General features: G+C 40.2%; 1 protein-coding gene and 1 non-coding gene across 2 annotated transcripts in view; one reads left to right on the forward strand and one right to left on the reverse strand.

Moving 5' to 3' along the window:
- LOC131384409 (xaa-Pro dipeptidase-like) overlaps nt 1-19040 on the reverse strand; it is a 29101-nt gene extending 10061 nt beyond the window's left edge. The window contains exon 1 of the mRNA XM_058445398.1: nt 18675-19040. Within this exon, the coding sequence (XP_058301381.1) occupies nt 18675-18977 (303 nt within the window). The 5' untranslated portion in view covers nt 18978-19040. The remainder of the gene's footprint in view (nt 1-18674) is intronic.
- LOC116475967 (U6 spliceosomal RNA) lies at nt 13854-13964 on the forward strand. The gene has a single exon (XR_004250056.1). It is a non-coding gene; the product is annotated as a U6 spliceosomal RNA (small nuclear RNA).
- Nucleotides 19041-20044: the final 1004 nt, after the last annotated feature.

The raw sequence follows: 20044 nt of genomic DNA on the forward strand, positions 1-20044 counted from the left end.
GATGGAGTCTCGCTCTGTGGCCCAGGCTGGAGTGCAGCAGCGCGATCTCTGCTCACTGCAAGCTCCGCCTCCCGGGTTCACGCCATTCTCCCGCCTCAGCCTCCGGAGTAGCTGGAACTACAGGCGCCCGCCACCACGCCCGGCTAATTTTGTTTTCGTATTTTTAGTAGAGATGGGGTTTCACCATGTTGGCCAGGATGATCTCGATCTCCTGACCTCGTGATCCGCCCGCCTCGGCCTCCCAAAGTGCTGGGATTACAGATGTGAGCCACCGCGCCCAGCCAAGTAAGGGACTTTGGTATACATGGATCTAAATTTTTGTTTTGTTTTGTTTTTTGAGACAGGGTCTTAGTCTCATTCAGGCTGGAGTGCCGTGGTGCAATCATAGCTCACTGCAGCCTCGAACTCCTGGGTTCAAGTGATCTTTCTGCCTCAGCGTCCCAAGCAGCTGGGACTACATGCGTGCACCACCATGCTCAGCTAAATCCTTTTTTTCCATCATCAATGGATGAAATAATATCTAAAATAAAAAAACAATGATCAAGCATTTAAAAGAAAGAAAAGGAATGGAATCACTGGGCCGATTCTGCTCCTTGATGAATATATTTGTTTTTAATTAAAATGTATATTTTAAATCAAAGAAATACACAATTACATGTTTCTCTTTTGAACAACTTTTTGTTTTTCCCAGCATTAATCATTGCCTAAATTTTTGATTAGCCCTTTTTCCCATATTTCTGTCACTAACTAGTTCTGTATTCCACTAGTTGAGTATCTTTTTTCAGCACAATCAACATTTCAGATAGTCTATCAGTTCTTTTTTTTTATGGAGTCACCCCTGTTGGAACTTTCTATTCTCTTGTGCCAATCTTGACAGGTCTCTAGGCTTGATGACCAGCGAACATCCTGCGACTTCCCTAACTTCATACTGGAATTTCTTCCCCTTCCTGTGTGAGACCCTCTATTTCCTGGATCCTCTGTCTTGGGCTACTTTCTCATTTTGTAGATTTTATTTTCCAGGCACTTGTTAAGAGGGGGTGCTTGACCATTAAATTTCTTGAGACAGTATTTCACATATCTGAAAACATTTTTATTCTACCCTCTTATGTGATTAATGGCATGTGTGTACATGCATATGTGCTTGTGTAGAGAATTCTATGTGGAAACCGATTATTTCTCCAAATCTTGAAGACATTACTTCTTTGTCTTTAAGCTTCAAGAGTTCCTGTAAAGAAGGCTAATATTAATATTATTCACAGTATTTTATATATACTATTCTTTTCCCTGAATTTGAATTTTCACAATGATGTGTGTTAATGTGGGTTTTTAAAAAATTCATTGTGCTGGATACTCAGTGTAATATTTTAATCCATAGATTTCTCTCTCTTTTCTATTTCAATAGGTTTTTGGAGAACAAGTGGTGTTTGGTTGCATGAATAGTGGTGATTTCTGAGATTTTCGTGTACCCATTACCCAAGCAGTATACATTGTACTCAATGTATAGTCTTTTATCCCTCACCCCCTCTTCCACTCTTTCTCCCCAAATCCCCAAAGTCCATTGTATTATTCCTATGTCATTACATCCTCATAGCTTAGCTCCCACTTCTGAGTGAGAACATACAATGTTCTGTTTTCCATTCCTGAGATATTTCACTTAGAATCAATGGTCTCCAATTCCATTCAGGTTACTGCAAATGCCATTATTTTGTTCCTTTTTGTGGCTGAGTGGTATTCCATGGTGTGTGTATATATCACATTTTCTTTATCCACTCATTGATTGATGGGCATTTGGGCTGGTTCCATATAATCTATAAATCTCTATCTTTCAGTACCAGGGCATTTTTTCTTGAGTTATTTCTTAAACTTCTCTCCTCCAAGAAAACCTGAATCTCTGTGGGTGGGCTAGGGCTTGTTGACTTCATATGAGAGAGGCTAGGAATGGACCTGGCTGATTTGTTGGGGGAATTCTCAAAACTCCTGAGCCTCTCAGTTTCCCCATAGAGGAACTCTCCAATTTCCTGACTAGGTGTTATAAGCCTTGCTACCAATGTTGAGAAACCAAGTGGAAGAAGAGAGCTGATTGGTTATTCTCCAAACGACAAACTTCCTGTGTGTGTGTTTTTGTTTGTTTGTTTGTTTTTGCTAGACTGAAAAAGGAATAGGTAACCAGTTTGCTGAATGGTGGAGGAAGTTGGGGAGTATAACTCCTTCTTATATAATCCTGAAATCCCACCCTTCATCTTGATGTTTTGAGACAGCTAGTGACACAATATTCTGAGCCTCTCTGAGGTTCTTTGAAATGAGTTGCTTGGATCTTCTTGGCTTTCTCTTCTATAACCTAGATTTCTATCAAATCTAATAAGCCAATTACTACTTAATCATTCTTTTCAAGTTCCAATATTTTGCTGACATCTTTTATATACTATTATCTTCTCTATCATTCTTTTTATTCCTGTGTATTTATATAATTTTAATTTATATCTATTTAGTTCTTTTATTTTCTTCCTTTTTGGAAGATTGATGGAAAGAGAGATAAATAGATATGTTCTTCCACTATATTTATTCTTTAGGGGAATCAAGACTTGACCCTACTATGCTGACTACTTGACTCAGTTCTTTTATTTTTGATTTCAATGATTTGTTTTGGCAGGCTAATCTCTAATGTTTCCTCCACATTGTAATATCAAATAGCTATTGAGAGAAATATTGTACCTGGCTGCTTAACTTGCTTTTCTGATTAGAATTCTTTCTAATTTCTCTTATTTCTTGCAAGTCATAGTAAAAAAAAGATGCAAAAATAGTAGAAATAGATAATACATTGAAAGTATAACCCCAGCGCTTTGGGAGGCTGAGGCGGGCAGATCATGAGGTCAGGAGTTCGAGACCAGCCTGGCCAATATGGTGAAACCCCATCTCTACTAAAAATACAAAAAAATTAGCCAGGCGTGGGGGCAGGTGCCTGTAATCCCAGCTACTTGGGAGGCTGAGGCAGGAGAATCACTTGAACCCAGGAGGCGGAGGTTGCAGTGGGCCGAGACTGTGCCACTGCACTCCAGCCTCGGCAACAGAGTGAGACTCCATCTCAAAAACAACAACAACAACAACAAAAAAACAAGAAAAACACAAACAATTAAAATGAAAAGATGTGAAGTAAACCTGCACGTATGAGAAAGCATATAATCTCACCAAATATAAAATATTGCACTGAGGTTCAAAATGCTGATTATAGAAGATAGGATGAAGACTCCTATCATAGTTAGCTGTTCACATGAAAACAAGTTGAGACTTTAAAGGGTATATGTGACACACATTTTGCCAATGTTATTAAGAAAAAAATGTATTTATAGGTTGCAGTGTATAAGTATATAATTTAAGTTTTAAAAGATGAGACTACACCTAGAATTTTGTGCTCATTCTCAATATAGTACTCTATTTTTAAAAGGGTGATTTTCAGCAGAAGTACATCCAAATAAAAGTGTTTAGGATGGTGACAATTTCTGGAAGCAGGTCCCATGGGGAATGATTAATTTTACCATAGACAGCCTAGAGAAGGGATAATATGATCTAAAATATTTGAAGGGCTATCAAGTGGGAGAGGGAGCAGATTAATTTAGTCTCATTCTAAAGGTCAAAAATAAGATGAATTTAATGATTCATATGTAACAGGAGCTCTCCTGTTAGATATGAATTCTTAGGAAGACAGACTCTTGAAAAGATTCCTCTTTGAGGTGAGGTTTTGAACCAGACACTTGAATCATCTGTCAACATCCTTTTAATGAGTAACTTGTTGGAAAAGTGCCTTTGAAAACATTTATGGCTTCCTGTGACTTGGCTCAATTTAGAAAACAACGTGGTTACTTTGTCTTCAACAGATTCCTTACAGTCACCTTGAATTCATGAATGATGTGATTGACTTTTGGTCTACAGCTTTCGATATTGTGAGTCCCTCAGTGAAGACCTTCCCTACCACATTTTTTATTCTCAGCCCTTTTCTCCTGTCTACTTTTCCTTTATGTTATTCTATTTAATTTAATTTTTATTTTTAATTTAGATTTAAATTTTAAATATAATTTTATATATTTAAAAATAGTGTTTGTAGTTATTTGTAATTATTATGGATACATAATAATTGTACATATTTATGGGGCTACATGTGATATTTTGATACAAGCATACAATGTATAATAATCAAGTCAGGGTAATTGGAATATCCATCACCTCAAGCATTTATTATTTCTTTGTGTTAGGAATATTTTGATTCTACTATTTTAGTTATTTTGAAATATACAATACATTATTGTTGACTATAATCACCCTATTCTGCTACCAAACACTAGATTATTTATTTGTTTTAAAATCTTTATTAAGCTATAATTGACATATGATAAACCAAGAATATAAGGTGTACAATTTGACAAATTTAGACATATGTGTACACATAAAATCGTCTTTTGTTTTTCTAATTTGATGATCTCTTACCTTTAATTGAGATGTTTAGACTAATTACATTTAGTAATTGATGATTAATGATTGTTATGCTTCAGTTTAAATTTGCCATCTTGGTGTTTGTTTTATATTTGTATCGTCTATTTTTTTATTCCTGTTTTGTGCCTTCTTTTGGGTTATTACAACAGTACATTTCCATTCCTCCTTGCCTTATCTTTGTGCTATTTTTGCCACATATTTTACTTCTACCTAAGTTATATATGTCATATATATATATGACATTTTTTGTCTGCCGTGCACGTGCGTGCGTGCGTGAGTTTGTGTGTGTGTGTACTTCATTTTGGATAGTTGCTATTGTATCTTCAGTTTACTGGTATTTTCTTTCGCAATGTGTAATCTGTTATTAATTCCATAGAGTACATTTTTAATCTCAGAAATTGTCGTTTTCATCTCTAGAAGATTGATTTGGGTCTTTTGGAAAATATTTTTTATATATCTACCAAACATGATTAGTTTTACACCTACCATCTTGAACACATGAAATATCATTAACAATTATTATTCTAATGTCTTTTTATACTAATTTTATTATCTTTTTCTTTTCTGGGTCTGTTTCTATTGATTAATTTTTTTTCTTTTTTCAAATTATACTTAAAGCTCTGAGGTATATGTGCAGAACGTGCAGTTTTGTTACATAGGTATACACGTGGCATGGTGGTTTGCTGCACCCATCAACCCATCACCTGCGTTAGGTATTTCTCCTATTGTTATCCTTCCCCTAGCCCCCCACCCCCTGACAGGCCCCAGTGTGTGATGTTTCTCTCCCTATGTCCATGTGTTCTCATTGTTCAACTCCCACTTATGAGTGAGAACATGCGGTGTTCGGTTTTCTGTTCTTGTGACAGTTTGCTGAGAATGATGGTTTAATTTTTGTCCTTAGCATAGGCTATTTTTTCTTGCTTCTTTGCATGCCTGCTAATTTTTGATTGTATACCAGACATTGTGTAATTGTTGGGTGCTGGCTATCTTTATATTCTATATCTTATATCTTATATTTTTATATTCTAGTAAATATTTTTACCTGGTTTTGGAACACAGTTACATTATTAGCAAGTAGTTTGATCTTTTTGAGGCTTGCTTTTAAGCATTTTAAGGTAGGACTAGACTGGCCTTTGATCCTGAACTAAATGTTCCCTTTACTGAGGCAATACCTTTCTGAATGCTCCACCGAATGGACTATGAATTACAAGGTGTTCTACTCTGCCTGGTGAGAACACAGACTATTCTTGGATTCGTGAGCCCTAGCAGTGGTTACTTGTGCTATTTTTTTGGATGTTCCTTCCATAGTCTCATACAGTTTTCTCACATGCATGAACTTGTCAATAAGCAGCTGAACATTTGAGGGAGACCTTTAGAATATTTCTGGAGCTCAATCTTTTTCTCTGCACGTGTAATTTCTCTCCAGGGACCTGTCTTTCAAATTCTAGTCACCTTTGCCTTCTCAGACACCCAGCTTTCTCTCCTCAATTCAGGGTGATGGCTGGGCTCTGCGTGGGTGCTACACCCCTGCAGTGTTGCCTGTATTTCTGTATTTCTGTATTCTGTATTCTGTATTTCTGTCCAGGCAGTAAACTAGGGCAACAGTGATTACCTTGTTTGTTTCTCTGAGTCTAAAGCATCTGGTCCTATAGTGCCTGGTGTCTACTGCTTGAAAACCACTGTTACATGTTTATTTTTTTTGGTTGTTCAGTGAAAGAGTAAATCCAATCACCTGTTACTCCATCTCGGTTATATGTAAAATTCCTGTTGTTCTATTTTTGTGATAAAACTTAAGTTCCAGGCCACACGTGGTGGCCCGGGCTCACACCTGTAATCCCAGCACTTTGGGAGGCCGAGATGGGTAGATGACTTTGAGGCCAGGAGTTTGAGACCAGCCTGGCCAACATGGCAAAACCCCATCTCTACTAAAAATACAAAAATTAGCCAGGCATTGTGGTGTGTGCTTGTCAGCCCAGCTACTCGGGAGGCTGAGGCAGGAGAATTGCTTTAACCTGGGAGGCAGAGGTTGCAGTGAGCTGAGATTGTGCCACTACACTCCAGCCTGCGCAACAGAGCGAGACGCTGTCTCAAAAACAAAACAAAACAAAACAAAACACAATTTAAGCTCCTTGGCTCTGAACCACTGACTTCTACTTTGGAATGCTTACATAGGCTGCTTTAGGTGGCAGCATTAGGCATCATATCATCATTCCTAACGTTACGAAAGCTATTAGGATCCTTATTTCTAGCATGTGTAAAGTAGTCCCATTCCTACCTCAACAGATGTTTGATGAGTGCTAGATCCCTGATACTTGGGATGAAGTAGTGAAGAAGATAGATAAAACCCTTTCCTTTAAAAAGAAAAATTTAAATAAATAATACGGGCCGGGCGCAGTGGCTCACGCCTGTAATCCCAGCACTTTGGGCGGCTGAGGTGGGCGCATCACGAGGTCAGGAGTTCGAGACCAGCCTGACCAACACGGTGAAACCCCGTCTCTACCAAAAATACAAAAAATTAGCCAGGCGTGGTGGCATGTGCTTATAGTCCCAGCTACTCAGGAGGCTGAGGCAGGAGAATTGCTTGAACGTGGGAGGCGGAGGTTGTAGTGAGCCAAGATCACGCCACTGCACTCCAGCTTGGGTGACAGAGTGAGGCTCCATCTCAAAAAAAAAAAAAAAAATATATAAATAAATAAATAATACAATAGCTCCCTATCAGTATTTTTTTTACATTATTTATTATTATTTGCCACCCGATATGCCATATGTCCATCAGTTTATTTTTTGGTTTTACTCCAGGGAAATCGTAAGCTCCATGAGAATACGGACTTTATTTTCTTTCATTTCAAGTGGTTGTTTAACATACAGATGTTTGACCCCTTCCTCAGATTTATGGATACTGAATTTCTGAGGGTGAGACCTGAAAATTAAAAATTTTAGCAATATTCACAGATAATTTGTGCCGACCCTGTGGTTGGAGAACCACTGGTTTAGGGTATAGTAAAGGTTGAAAGGAAGTTTAGTCATAAGCTGCATAATGACCTTTTGGCCAATGATCAACGGCGTATATGGTGGCCTGGTAAGATTATGATATTGTATTTTTACTCTGCCTTTCCTATGTTTAGATACACAAATACCATTGTGTTACATCTGCCTACAGTATTGGGTACAGGTTTGTAGCGTAGGAGCAATAGACTATACAATATGGTCTAGGTGTGTAGGAGGCTATGCCATCTAGGTTTGTGTAAGTTCAATCTATGCTGTTTGCACAACAGTGAAATCCCCTAATGATGCATTTCTCAGAATGTATCCCTGTCGATAAGCGACACATGACTGTAGTTACTTAAATGAAACTGAATGATGTGTGTGTGTGTGTGAGTGCACACATGTGTGCATGTGGGTTTGGGTGTGCATTTAGAGCTGAAGGGTTAGTATTTCCAGGAGAGGGAGCGGCGTAAGCTCTAGGTAGTAAGGAACTATTTTAGGAAGTATTTTTAGCTGGAGAGGGATATGATTAGGTCTACATTTTTAAAAAGATCACTCTGGCTGTAGTGAGGTAGTTTTATTTGTCTAAAATCTTCTGCCTTGTAGCTGAGAGGTACCATATGCAGAGAAGAGATCATGTGCTTGGGATCAAACAGAGCAGACACAGATTCTCACTAGCTGTGTGACTGAGAAAAAGCACATAACTTCTCTGAGCCTTACTTTCCACATGTGTAAAGTGGGGAGAGCAATACATTTCTTATTGGATTTTCTAAGGGATTGACTGGCTTACTTCAGTAAAACACCTTGTACATAACAGACCTGGGAAGAATGCTAGTTTCTGATGGTACTCATTCTCAAGGTGCTGTTGCCCTTCAGAAGAAAACCAGAAAAACACAGCCAACACTGGCATCTCAGATCAGTGTTGGCAAGTTGTGAAACCAGCCACAGGTTGGAGAAGTCCTGCACAATGGGTGGGTGTGCGTGGGTGGTGAGACTGTGAGTAGGATGGATCTTCTAGAGGCAGTGTCAGAAAAAGCAGAAGAAAGTGGTATGACCAGTTCTTGCTGAAAAAAAGACACGAGGCCAGATGCGGTGGCTCACGCCTGTAATTCCAGCACTTTGGGAGGCTAAGGCAGGAGGATCACTTGAGCCCAGGTATTTGAGACCAGCCTAGGAAGCATAGTGAAATCCTGTCTCTACAAATAATTTAAAAAATTAACCGGGAGTGGTGGCATGCACCTATAGTCCCAGCTATTTGGGAGCCTGAGGTGGGAGGGTTGCCTGAGCCTGGGAGGTCAAGGCTTCACTGAGCCATGATCACACCACTGCACTCCAGTTTGGGCAGCAGAGACAGGGCACCACCCTGTCTCCAAAAAAAAAAAAAGAAGACATGAATAATTTATACACAGACAGTGTTTATCATCAGGGACTGCTGAGACTGGCAGCCAACTATTCAATAAGATCTTTCTCAAAGATCAGTACAGATCACTTCAGTTCCAGCAATAAAGTTTTCCAAGTATTTCGTCAGATTTCCCTCTTCCCTGGTTATACATTGCTCTTGAATGAGAATAAAACCATTAAGAACATTCTGTGCTTTCTCTTCTCTTTTCTTCTTTTCCCATTCCTGTCCTTCTTTCTTTTTCTTCCTAACTTCTATCTTAAACAATTAGCCTCTAAGAGTTGGACCTGTTTTACATTTTCCTCTTACTGGAACTGAATGATGGTTTGAGCAGAGATCTATGTTCCCAAGTCAGCATCATGTTCTTCCCTCCCACACAACCCACTGCTGTGTGTAATCATCTCTCATTAAGTTTCATGTCGTCTGAGTGCAACTCCTTTCCCCTTTCAGGTTGCCCTTAATGTTCATTGTACCCTGCTTTCAACTGGATAGAATTTATGGGGAGATATCCAGGGTAAACCATGCTTTGCTGAAACATTATTTCATTCAATAAATACAAATGAACAACTGACCACACACAGTCATACACACATAATCTTGAGTACCTACTGTGTGCCTGGCAATGTTAATACCAAATACATATTGGTGAATAAAACAACCAGAATCCATGTATTTGTGGGAGAGGCAGACAAAACACACATACTTGTATGTATATAATAAGAAATGGTGATAAGTTTCATAAAGGAAATAAACAGGGCACATTAACGGAGAATAACAAGGGGAGAGGGAAGAAGCTTATCTGGCTTGGCCCTGGAGGCATCTGTGAAAATAGGAAATTGCAGAAGGAGGTGGGTCAACCATGCGGAAAGGAGGGATCAATGCACTTAAGACAGAAGGAACAGTACGAGTGAAGGTCCTGAGGCAGGAAAGAGCTTTGTGTGATGAACTGAAAGGAGACCAGTGTGGCTTGGGCATCAGGTGTAAAAGGCAAGAGTGGCCCAAGATGAAGCTATACAAGGATTAGATTATGCTGATCTTTGTAGACTCTGGGTAAGAATTATGAGTTCTATTTTAAGTGCATTAGGTAGACTTTGAAAAGTCTTGTGAAAGGCATGTGATTATCTGATTGTTATTTTAGAAAGATTTCCTCCAGCTTCTCTGTGGAAAATGAATCGGAGGAGCAAAGCAAAATACAGGAAGCCCAGTGCAGAGGCTATCACAATGGTCCAGGAGAGAGATGGTAGTAGCGTGAACCAAGATGGTAGAAATAGCCATAAGAAAATGAGCATATATCATGCTTATTTCAGAAGCAAAAATGAAGGCATATATTTGGGGTTGAAAGAGGGTGATGAAAGATAACTTACAATTTCTAGCCATTTATTGAGTGGAGGAAAGGCCAAAGAGGGGTGGTTTGGTGGTGAAATCAATAGCTTCATTTTGAAAATGTTAAGTTTGAGATTCTGGGAGATATGCAAGAATACATATCAAGTAGGTAGTTAATTTATAAATCTGAAGTTTAGAGAGGAACTCAAGGTAGTGATTACAAATTATAGCTCCATCAGGTATTATATAGATGGTATGTCAGTGGCAGATCAATTAAGATTTTTAAAATGAGGCACCCAAATATAGTGGATCAAACAAGGCACAAGTTTCTTTCTCATTCATGTCATAGTTCAGAGATAGGTGGGTGGTCTAGTTAGACAGCTCCACTCCACAAGGTCATTCAGGGATTCATGGCACTTTTATTTGTCATCCCTTGAATATTATTTTTCTCTGTATGGTGGAAATTGGTTCATTAGCACCAAGACCACATCCTATCATTCAGAAATAGGGAAAAAGGTGCATCTTCTTTTTAAGGAAATGACCCAGGGGTAACACATGTTACTTAGCTGCAAGAGAGGCTGTAACATACAATCCATCAACTGGATGGCCATATGCTACCTGATGAAATGTCAATTCCATTACCAAAAAGAAGGGGAGAATGGATACCAGAAGACAAGACATACTGTCTGCCACAGACAGTAAAAAGGCAAAGCCTGGATGGGCAGGGTTTCTCAATGTACCAGCAGTACTTTGGAACAGATCATTCTTAGTTGTGGGAGGCTGTGCTGTGCGTTTTAGGATTGTATACTCACCATCAATGTTTAGCAGTATCTCCAGCCTCTGTCCTTTAGATGCCAGTGACATACTCCCAGTTGTCACAGTAAAACATGTCTCTAGTCATTGGCAAATGTCCTCTAGGGGGCAAAATCACACCCTGTTGAGAACGACTGGGTTACATCAGGAGAACGAGTATAGAAAAAGAAGGAGTTCTGCCACTGGGGTTTGAGAAGTGCCAACATTTAAAGATTGGGTAGGAGAGGAGTAAAGGAGACAGGCAAGGAGTAGGCAATGGTATATAATGAAAACCAAGACTGAAGAGTGTCACAAAAGCCAATATAGGAGGGAGTTCCAAAATGGTAGGAGTGATTGACTATGTGGAGTGCTTCTACGGAATCAACTGAAACGAGGGCAGAAATGTGCTCATAGGATTTGGTAACATGGAGATTATAGGTGATGTAGACAAGAGTAATTGCTGTGTAGTAGTGGAGGTGAAACTCAGATTGTAGTGAGTAAAGAGTAAGTAGAAAATGAATAAGTGGACATAATGTTTGTAGACAACCGTAAACAAATGAAAAAGTACAGAGAAATGGAGCAGCATCTGGAAGGTTATGTTTTTTTTTTGAGACGAAGTCTCGCTCTGTCACCCAGGCTGGAGTGCGGTGGCTCAATCTCGGCTCACTGCAAGCTCCACCTTCCGGGTTCACGCCATTCTCCTGCCTCAGCCTCTCCGAGTAGCTGGGACTACAGGCGCCCGCCACCACGCCCGGCTAATTTTTTTGTATTTTTAGTAGAGACGGGGTTTCACCGTGGTCTCGATCTCCTGACCTCGTGATCCGCCCGCCTCGGCCTCCCAAAGTGCTGGGATTACAAGCGTGAGCCACCGCGCCCAGCCGGTGTGCTTTTGTTTTTAATGAGAGATACTAGAAGGTGTTTGTATGAGCTGAAGGAAATAATCCAGTATACAAGAGTGCCACCATCCAAACATGCAAAGTGCTTGGAACTGCATTTAACAGGTAAACTGTATATTAAATATTAATATTACTCTATCAATTAGAGATTAAGTGGGCAATTGTGCTTTTAGACCCTGTTACAGATAGAACATTTTTGTTCCCCTCCAAATTCCTGTGTTGAAATCTTAACCCCCAAGGTTAAGATTTTTTTTTTTTTCAGAATTCCTTCAATTTTGATTGTGGGGATAAAATCAGACAGCCACTGAAGATAGAATACAGTTACTGGGAGTAATCACAATGCTGTTCTCTTTTATAAAGTGGATATGATAAGCATTATTTATTCAATTAATGCACGTCGCCAAAAATTGTCCTTATTCCTTGATTGTCTCTTTTTTTTTTTTTACCAGTCTCTTGTTGAAGTGGCCTCATTGTCTGGGGTAATACTTGAGGTTTGTTGTCTCATAGCCATGGAGATCAAGGATGCGGACACACAATGAGTGAGGTTAAGAGCGGAAATTTAATTGGGAAAAGATAGAGAATAGCTCTCTGCTACAGAGAGGGATCCTGAAAAATAGGTTGCTGGTCCACAGCAAAATGCAGGGGGTTTTATAGACGAGCTGGTGGGGAGGTGGTGTGTGATTTACATAGGGTGCAAAAAACCGGTTAGGACCAGGTGTGCCATTTTCCTAGGGCACGAATATCTGGCCGCCTCCACGCCAGTCTTCTATTATGCAAGTGGGTTCTCTGTCTGAGCTGTGCCATGTTGCCCATTTCTTTCTTACTGTACACGTGCTAACAAAAAAGGGAAGATGGAGCTTCCATGGTGCACATGCCTAGCCCCCAGGTAGCCCTTTCCTATTGGTACAGCTGTTGGCATTCCCCTGTGCAAACTTCCAGCTTGCTTATCTATATTTGCAGCTTGATTTTTCAGGCTGCTCTTTGTTGGAAAAGAAATGATTTTTTGGGCTGCTTTTTGTTTGAAGGGAAGCTCTGCTGAGGACTCGTTTGCCCTCACTATCTGCCTAAATAATTTCTTTCTACCTAAATCTGCCTAAATAATTTCTTTCTACCTCCTGTATCATTGCTCTTCAAAGAGAGGATGCCTGGCCTCCACACTGGCCCCTATGATGCTGCCACTGATCAGATCTCGGACTACGCTAGGCAGCTCAGAGACCTCTACTGTTATCTGCCACATCGCGTCTCAGTCTCTCAGAGCTGCAGTGTCGGGGGTCTTGTTCATTGTGTTAAAGTCAATGGTGACACTGAAAGCCACACTAATCTCATCAGTCCTGGCATAGCGTCTTCCAATTGACCCAGAGGAATCATGTACTTTGTGAGACAACCTGTGCCTGGTTAGGGCTTCTGATAATTCCTTGACAAATGGCATGAACTCCTGGTTTTGGCTTAGTGAGAGGGTATAACATTTGAACAGAGTGACTATAGCAGGGAAACTGAGGAATGTTCTCTGTTCATCTCCTTCTCTTACATGGAATATATGTTCAAATACCATATATATGATCCTGCCCAGGCTGAAGGAGTGTTCAGTGACATTCAGAACAACTTCTTCCACATAGAGTGTTTTCTGGAATCTCGTCACGTTTGGCCACATCTTTTGTTAACCGAAATGTTTTCCCTTTGGGTTCAATTGTAAATTCCCCTTTCTCATTCAATAGCATCTCAATTTCTATAATGTAACATTCATCACAAATGGCAAGATACTCCATCACCAGTTTTGCATCCTTCTTATACACCTCACCAACTGCTCCCTTATTGGGTATTAGGTAGAAGACAGCTTCATATTCCTTCCTTGTGAATTGAGACTGCACTCAAACAAACATCACGGTTATTTACATATTTTGGATACTAACCTATTATTTGTCATACACATTGCAAACATCTTTTTCTGGTCTGTCACTCATGTGTTAACTTTCGTGCTCACTTTGGCGGCATATATACTAAAATTGAAATGATACAGAGAGGATTAGCATGGCCCCTGTCTGTGCAAGGATGACACGCAAATTTGTGAAGTGTTAACTCTATGTTTTCCTTTGTCATTCTAACACTTTCTTTTTGTCATGTAGTCAAATATATCAAACCTTTTCTTTATTTTAATATTTTTAGGCATATTCCGTTCAAAAACTTTTTCTTTATGGGTTTAGATTTTTTATGTCTTCCTTTCCCAATGTCACAAAGATATTTCCCCTAATTTAGAATCTTTTCTAAATGTTTAAAACATTTGCCTTTCAGATTAATGTTTTTAATTCATATGGAATTCTTTTTTCGGCATATGGCTTGATACAAGGATGTATCCACTTTTATTAACTCCCAAATGGATAGCCAAGTGTCCCACACCATTGACTGACTAGTCTTTCCTTTTCCCACTGATTTGTAACACTGCCAAATCTCCATATGTGTGAAGTTTGGATATTGGTTCATTTGTCTATTGCCATGCCAATATGACAGTGTTTTAATTACTGTGATTTAAAATAAATCTTGATACTTAGTCAGGCAAATCCTTCTCCTTGTTTATCTTCTTCTCAATGTTCATGTTTCTTCTTGTTCCCTTATTCTTCTATGTGAACTTTAGAACTGGACTGTTAATACCGTAAAGAAAACCTTTGGACTAACATTTATGTGATATAAAATGTTTTAATCCCTTCATTTTAAATCTTTCTGTATCCTTACTTTCAGGCTTGTCTTTTGTAAACAAAATCTATTGGGATAGAAAGCAGTACAGTCTAATAGTTTGTCTTTTCCGAAGAAAGTTATGTTTATTTACATTTATTGAGGCATATCTGTGCTGCTTTAAAAAATCATTTTACTTTGTGTTTTCTATTTCTTTGCCTTCTACCCTCCCCTTTTTTTCTTCCTCCATTTCTGCCATCTATATGATTAATCACATTTTACTTATTTCCTTTTTTGCTTCTCTGTAGAAGTTCTACATTCTATTTCTATTCTTCTGGTAGTTGCCTTTACACTTTAACATATATACATTCCAAAATCTAAAATAAATCAATATCTTTAATCTCTTTTTAAACAGTAAAAGATTCTTAGCTTCATTCCATCTCTATTTCCAAGTTTTGGTTCCTTAGTTTGAACTGTTTTTAATCACCTCCACCAATATTGGTCAATATTATTTAAAAAATATCAATACTTTAACTTTACTCACATATTTGCCGATTTCTTTTCTTTTCCTTACTTCTTTAATCCACCTCTTTGCATCTGGGTTCTGGGTTCTTTTAGCTGAACTATATTCTTTAGAAGCAGTTTAAGTGAGGACTTAGAAACTCAGTTTTTTTTTTTTTTTTTTGCCTGAAGATATACTTACTTTGCCCTCATTTTTTTTTTTTCATGAGAATTTAGTTGGGTGTAGGAATATAGATGGGCAAATATTTTTCCTTAGCTCTTTGCAGAAATCATTCCATTGTTTTCTGGCATCTATTATAACGAATGGGGAGACTTTTCCTTGTAATGATCATTCTTTTCTGAGTAATCTCTTTTCTGTAGGTGATATGGATATTTTCTCTTTGCATTTCATATTTTGTTACTTTCCTATAGTATATGTAGGAGAATTTCGTTGTTCTTTTCATTGCTAGGAATGATCTTTTAATGTGAGAATTTAAGTCATTCTTAAGTTCTGAAAAAGTTATTATTTGATTTCTATTTCAATATTACTTTTCCCCTCACTTTCTGTGTTCTCCTACAATTTTTTTTAGACCCATGTGGGCCTGTCTCTCTCTCCACTTCAGTTCTCTTAACTCTTTATTTCTGTTTTTTTTTCTTTCTTTCTTTCTTTCTTTTTTTTAGACAAGGTCTTGCTCCATCATCCAGGTTGGAGTGTAGTGGCATGATCACAACTCACTGCAACCTTAGTATCCCAGGCTCAAGAGATCCTCCCACCTCAGCCTCCTGAATAGCTGGGACTATAGGCACGTGTCATCATGCCTGGCTAAGTTTTAAAATTTTGTTGTAGAGATGGGCTCTTATTATGTTGCTCAGGCTGGTCTCAACCTCCTAAACTCAAGCAATCCTCCTGCCTTGGCCTCCCAAAGTGATAGGATTACAGGCATGAGCCACCATGCCAGGCCTTCACTTTTGTATTTTCCATTTTGTTGCCACATATGATGCATTCCAACATCTTCATCAGCTCCATTTTCTAATTCATTAATTATTTCCTCAGCTATGAATAATCTGCTTTTGGCCCAACCATTAAATATGAAGGTTTGTATGTACTTATTTCAGTGGCTATGTGTTCATTATCAAGATTTCTATTTGGTTAAAAATATTTTTAATTCTTAAAAAATTAAAACAATTATTTAAAATATTTTAATAATGCATTGTGTTTATGCTCCTCTCTTTAAATATGAAAACATTTATTTAACGTTTTTATACTGTTTTATTTGCCATTTTCTATCGCAAATTCCTACTATTTATTGCATCTTCTGACTTTCTTTTATGTGGCTTATTAACTCATGTGGTTCAAAATTATTTTCTGTAGTAAACTCATTCTTAGTGAAAGTTGAGTCTGCATGACTTGAGATATATCTTCTTCTTTATAGGATGATCTGAGTTTGCTTCTTCTAAAGCTCAGTGAATTTTTACCAATTCTGGATCTGTTTTTGTGATAATTTCTTGGCTTCAAGTGTCCCACCAGTTGGATTGTGTCAATTTAAGGCCAATGATTTCTTAAGAGTCTAAACTTTTAGCCATGACACCTGATGGGTAGCTTTCTTACCACATATCCAGGCCAATAGAGGAGTATTTCAAGTCCAATTTTATGGTCTGATGGCATTTTTCATCACTAGCTTTTAGTAAGGATTCAAGTTCAGCACTTTGTCTTGCAGGAACTTGAAGTACAGGAATGCCTCCTGTCCCTGCGGTTTTTGCCAGTTTCTGATCCTTCTGGGAGTTCTTTGGTTTTGTCTGCTGTTCCTTACCCTGCCTTTGATTTCCTGCTCTATTCCTGGACCCGAGAATTTTCTTTTATTATTGTTATTATTATTATTTTTGAGACAAGGTCTCACTCTGTTGCCCAGGCTGGAGTGCAGTGGTGTGATCATGGCTCACTGCAACCTTGACCTCCCCGGGCTCAGGTGATCCTCCCACCTCTGCCTCTCAAGTAGTTGGGACTACATGCACATACCACCATACCTGGCTAAATTTTTTTTTTTGTGTATTTTATGTAGAGATGGGGTCTGACCATTTGAGCAGGCTGGTCCCAAACTCATAGTTTCAAGCCATCTGTCTGCCTCAGCCTCCTAAAGTGCTAGGATTACAGATGTGAGCCACTGCGCCTGGCTCCTTTTATTATTCATTAGTTTGGTTACATATTTAATTTTTTCTTTTTGTTATATTTTCTCCAGTGTTTCTATGTTTATCATATGGAAGGACAGTCTTTCCACATTAGCTAAGCTTGCCAGATTATCAGAAGTCGCTTTTTTTTTTTCTGGCTTTAGAAGAGATTTTTATTCCCCGACTAGTTAAGAATTCTCAAGTTCCCAGTGACACAAAAGATGGCAGAAAAATAGCTTAAAACCTTTTCTTCTCTTTTCCATCCATCTATGGCACCCAGGCACACACGTGTTTCCTGACACCCACGGTGGGTCTGACACTGCACAGATAAATGAGATGTGGTCCCCAAGAAGGCGCCTCCAGGCTCTCCAGGACAAGGACCACAAAACTGCAACACAGAGTGATCCTGCCCTGGAGAGGGAGCTCGAGGAGGAAGAAGTGTTAGTCCATCTCTCTGGCTGCAGATGTCCCCAGGGTCTTCAGCCTGGGCACCGGCAATCGGGGGCACCCTTCTCAAATCTGGCCAGGGATACCCTATGATGTGACACTTTCCCAAGACACCTATCTTCCCACCATCTTCAGAGGGCGTGACCCCTCTCTCCCCACTCGGTCCCTTCAGGAACAGACTCCATCTCTCGTTCTTGCTATCTCAGTCCTCATCCCCACCCCCTGCTCTAAGCTCTCAGGGGCCCACAGATCAGATGGCTTCCCCGGTGGACACTGTTTCCCCTCTGTATGTCCTGTGGGCAGCCACAGGTGGGCGCGCACGGCAGGTGCACAGCATGAGCACAGCAGGCACACACGCTGACCCGATGCCACTCAGCACCCTGCGGGTGGCTGCTCCTGGCTGAGAGCTTCCCAGCGCACTCGTGCGGGTGGCTGCTCCTGGCTGAGAGCTTCCTGGCGCTCTCGGCTGTGGCCTCTGGCTTCTAGCTCATCTCTCCAAGAGCCACCCTGGTCCACACAGGAGGTGGCAGCAAGGCCAACCCAGGGTCTTGGGATGGGGGTGGAGGGAAGGTCCAGCAGTTTGTAAACAAGGGTGAGATCTCCCCAGAGCTCAGCTTCACGACATGCTGCTTCCAATCTCAGCCAAGTGCAATCTATAGACTCTGTGGATCCCGACTTGAACAAACCAATGCTAAAAAGAGGTTAGGATCAATATGGACTAGATATGTATGACATAAGGAGTTACGATTCATTTGTGATAATGGATGTGATATTGGCATGGTGGTTATGTAAAAGTAAAAACAGTTCTCTTCAACTGAAATATCTACTGAGGTGTTTACAGGTACCATGACATGATATCTGGGATTTGGCTTTAAAATGCTCTAGCAAACAAAACTAAACACAAAAACCTGATGGGGACTTAGGGTTCATTATACTTTCTATTATTTTGGATATTGAAATTTCCTTTCCAACTCATATTCTTTCATTCCCACTTTTACAGTCTTCATTATTACCTCACGGAGGGCCTCACTGGAGATTTTATTGGTGTAGTGCAGAACCTCCAGCTCTATCTCCGTCTTAAACACTTGGCACTCAACGATCTCTGGGTGAAGAATGGGGTTGTTGACTTTGAACTCGCTGATGCCCTGGAAGGAGGCCTCCTTGCAGACGCTGCTGCTGTCCGTGTTGACGCCACGCAAAGTGAGGAGGACAGAGGGCTTCTGTGACGTCAGGACACTGGCAATCTCATCCGCGTCCTGGACGTCGACCACGACATACTTCTCCTTGAAGTGCTCCTTGGAATGGATCTTTCCCATCCAGGTGGCATGGCTGGCAGGAAGCCTGGGCACAAACACGGCCCACTTCCCAGTGTTAGCGTCGATGACGTTGTAGCAGCCTGGCTCGGTGTCACCGAACGCCCAGTGAAAGAAGGACTCCTGGTGGAAAGGACCCCGGTGTAGGTGCAGTAGCGCCGAGTCTCCTCCCGGCCCTGCAGGACCACCACTGAGCCGGCCTGCACAGCAGGGTTCTTCCGCAGCCGCTCACAGCGGCCGCTGCCGGTTCAAGGCAAAGAGCGCCAGTGGCACCTTCAGGGTTTCCTTCCCCAGCCATACGAGGGTCCAGTGGCCGCCGCCGTGTTCGCCCGGCACCGGCGTCACGTGAAGTCTGAAGTCACTCTTATCCAGTTACATCGGACAGATGAGAAAATTAAAGTTCAGAAAGGGTAAGTGCATTGTCCAACATTTCCAGCCAGTCAAAATGCAGCCCAGGAGTGGAATCTGGTTCTGTTAAGCTCTAGAGACCATCCTCAAGCACTACAGCACACCGTTAAATTTGAGTGGTAAAGGAGGATGGATGGCCTATTACACAGCTCAGAGGTAGGAATGAGTGAGTTGTGCATGGGAACCAGCAGTAAGGGGCGAAGAAATGAACCAATCGGTCACAAAAAAATGATTCATAATGTGGATCCAGAAGGGAGATATTTGTGAATAGCCAAGATCAGGCTTCAGTTTTTGTATGTATTGTGACAGATAGGAGAAAATCTCTATGTGTTCTTCAGTTTAAGAGCTGACACAGTGGGTGAGATTAATGGTCATAGTGCTCATTGTGAAAAACATGAAAACACATGAATTCTGCAGTTGTTGCAATGGGGAGCTTGTGAGATGTCAGATTCGGCCCTGAGTGAAAGATGTGGGAGAGGTCTTTGTTACGCAAGTCTCTGGCATTTACTAGAACTGACTTGAACAACAAAATAAAAGATCTAAAAACACTTTGGGAATAGGGATGCATCATTCTGAAAGGGTATTACCGATGATAATGAAATTTCATGATAACAGTGACTAAACTAACAAATGCAGCAGAAGGCTATGATCTCCTGAATGTT

This window comes from Hylobates moloch, unplaced genomic scaffold (assembly GCF_009828535.3).
Source record: "Hylobates moloch isolate HMO894 unplaced genomic scaffold, HMol_V3 SCAFFOLD_10, whole genome shotgun sequence".
In the NCBI taxonomy this organism is placed as follows: Eukaryota; Metazoa; Chordata; class Mammalia; order Primates; family Hylobatidae; genus Hylobates; species Hylobates moloch.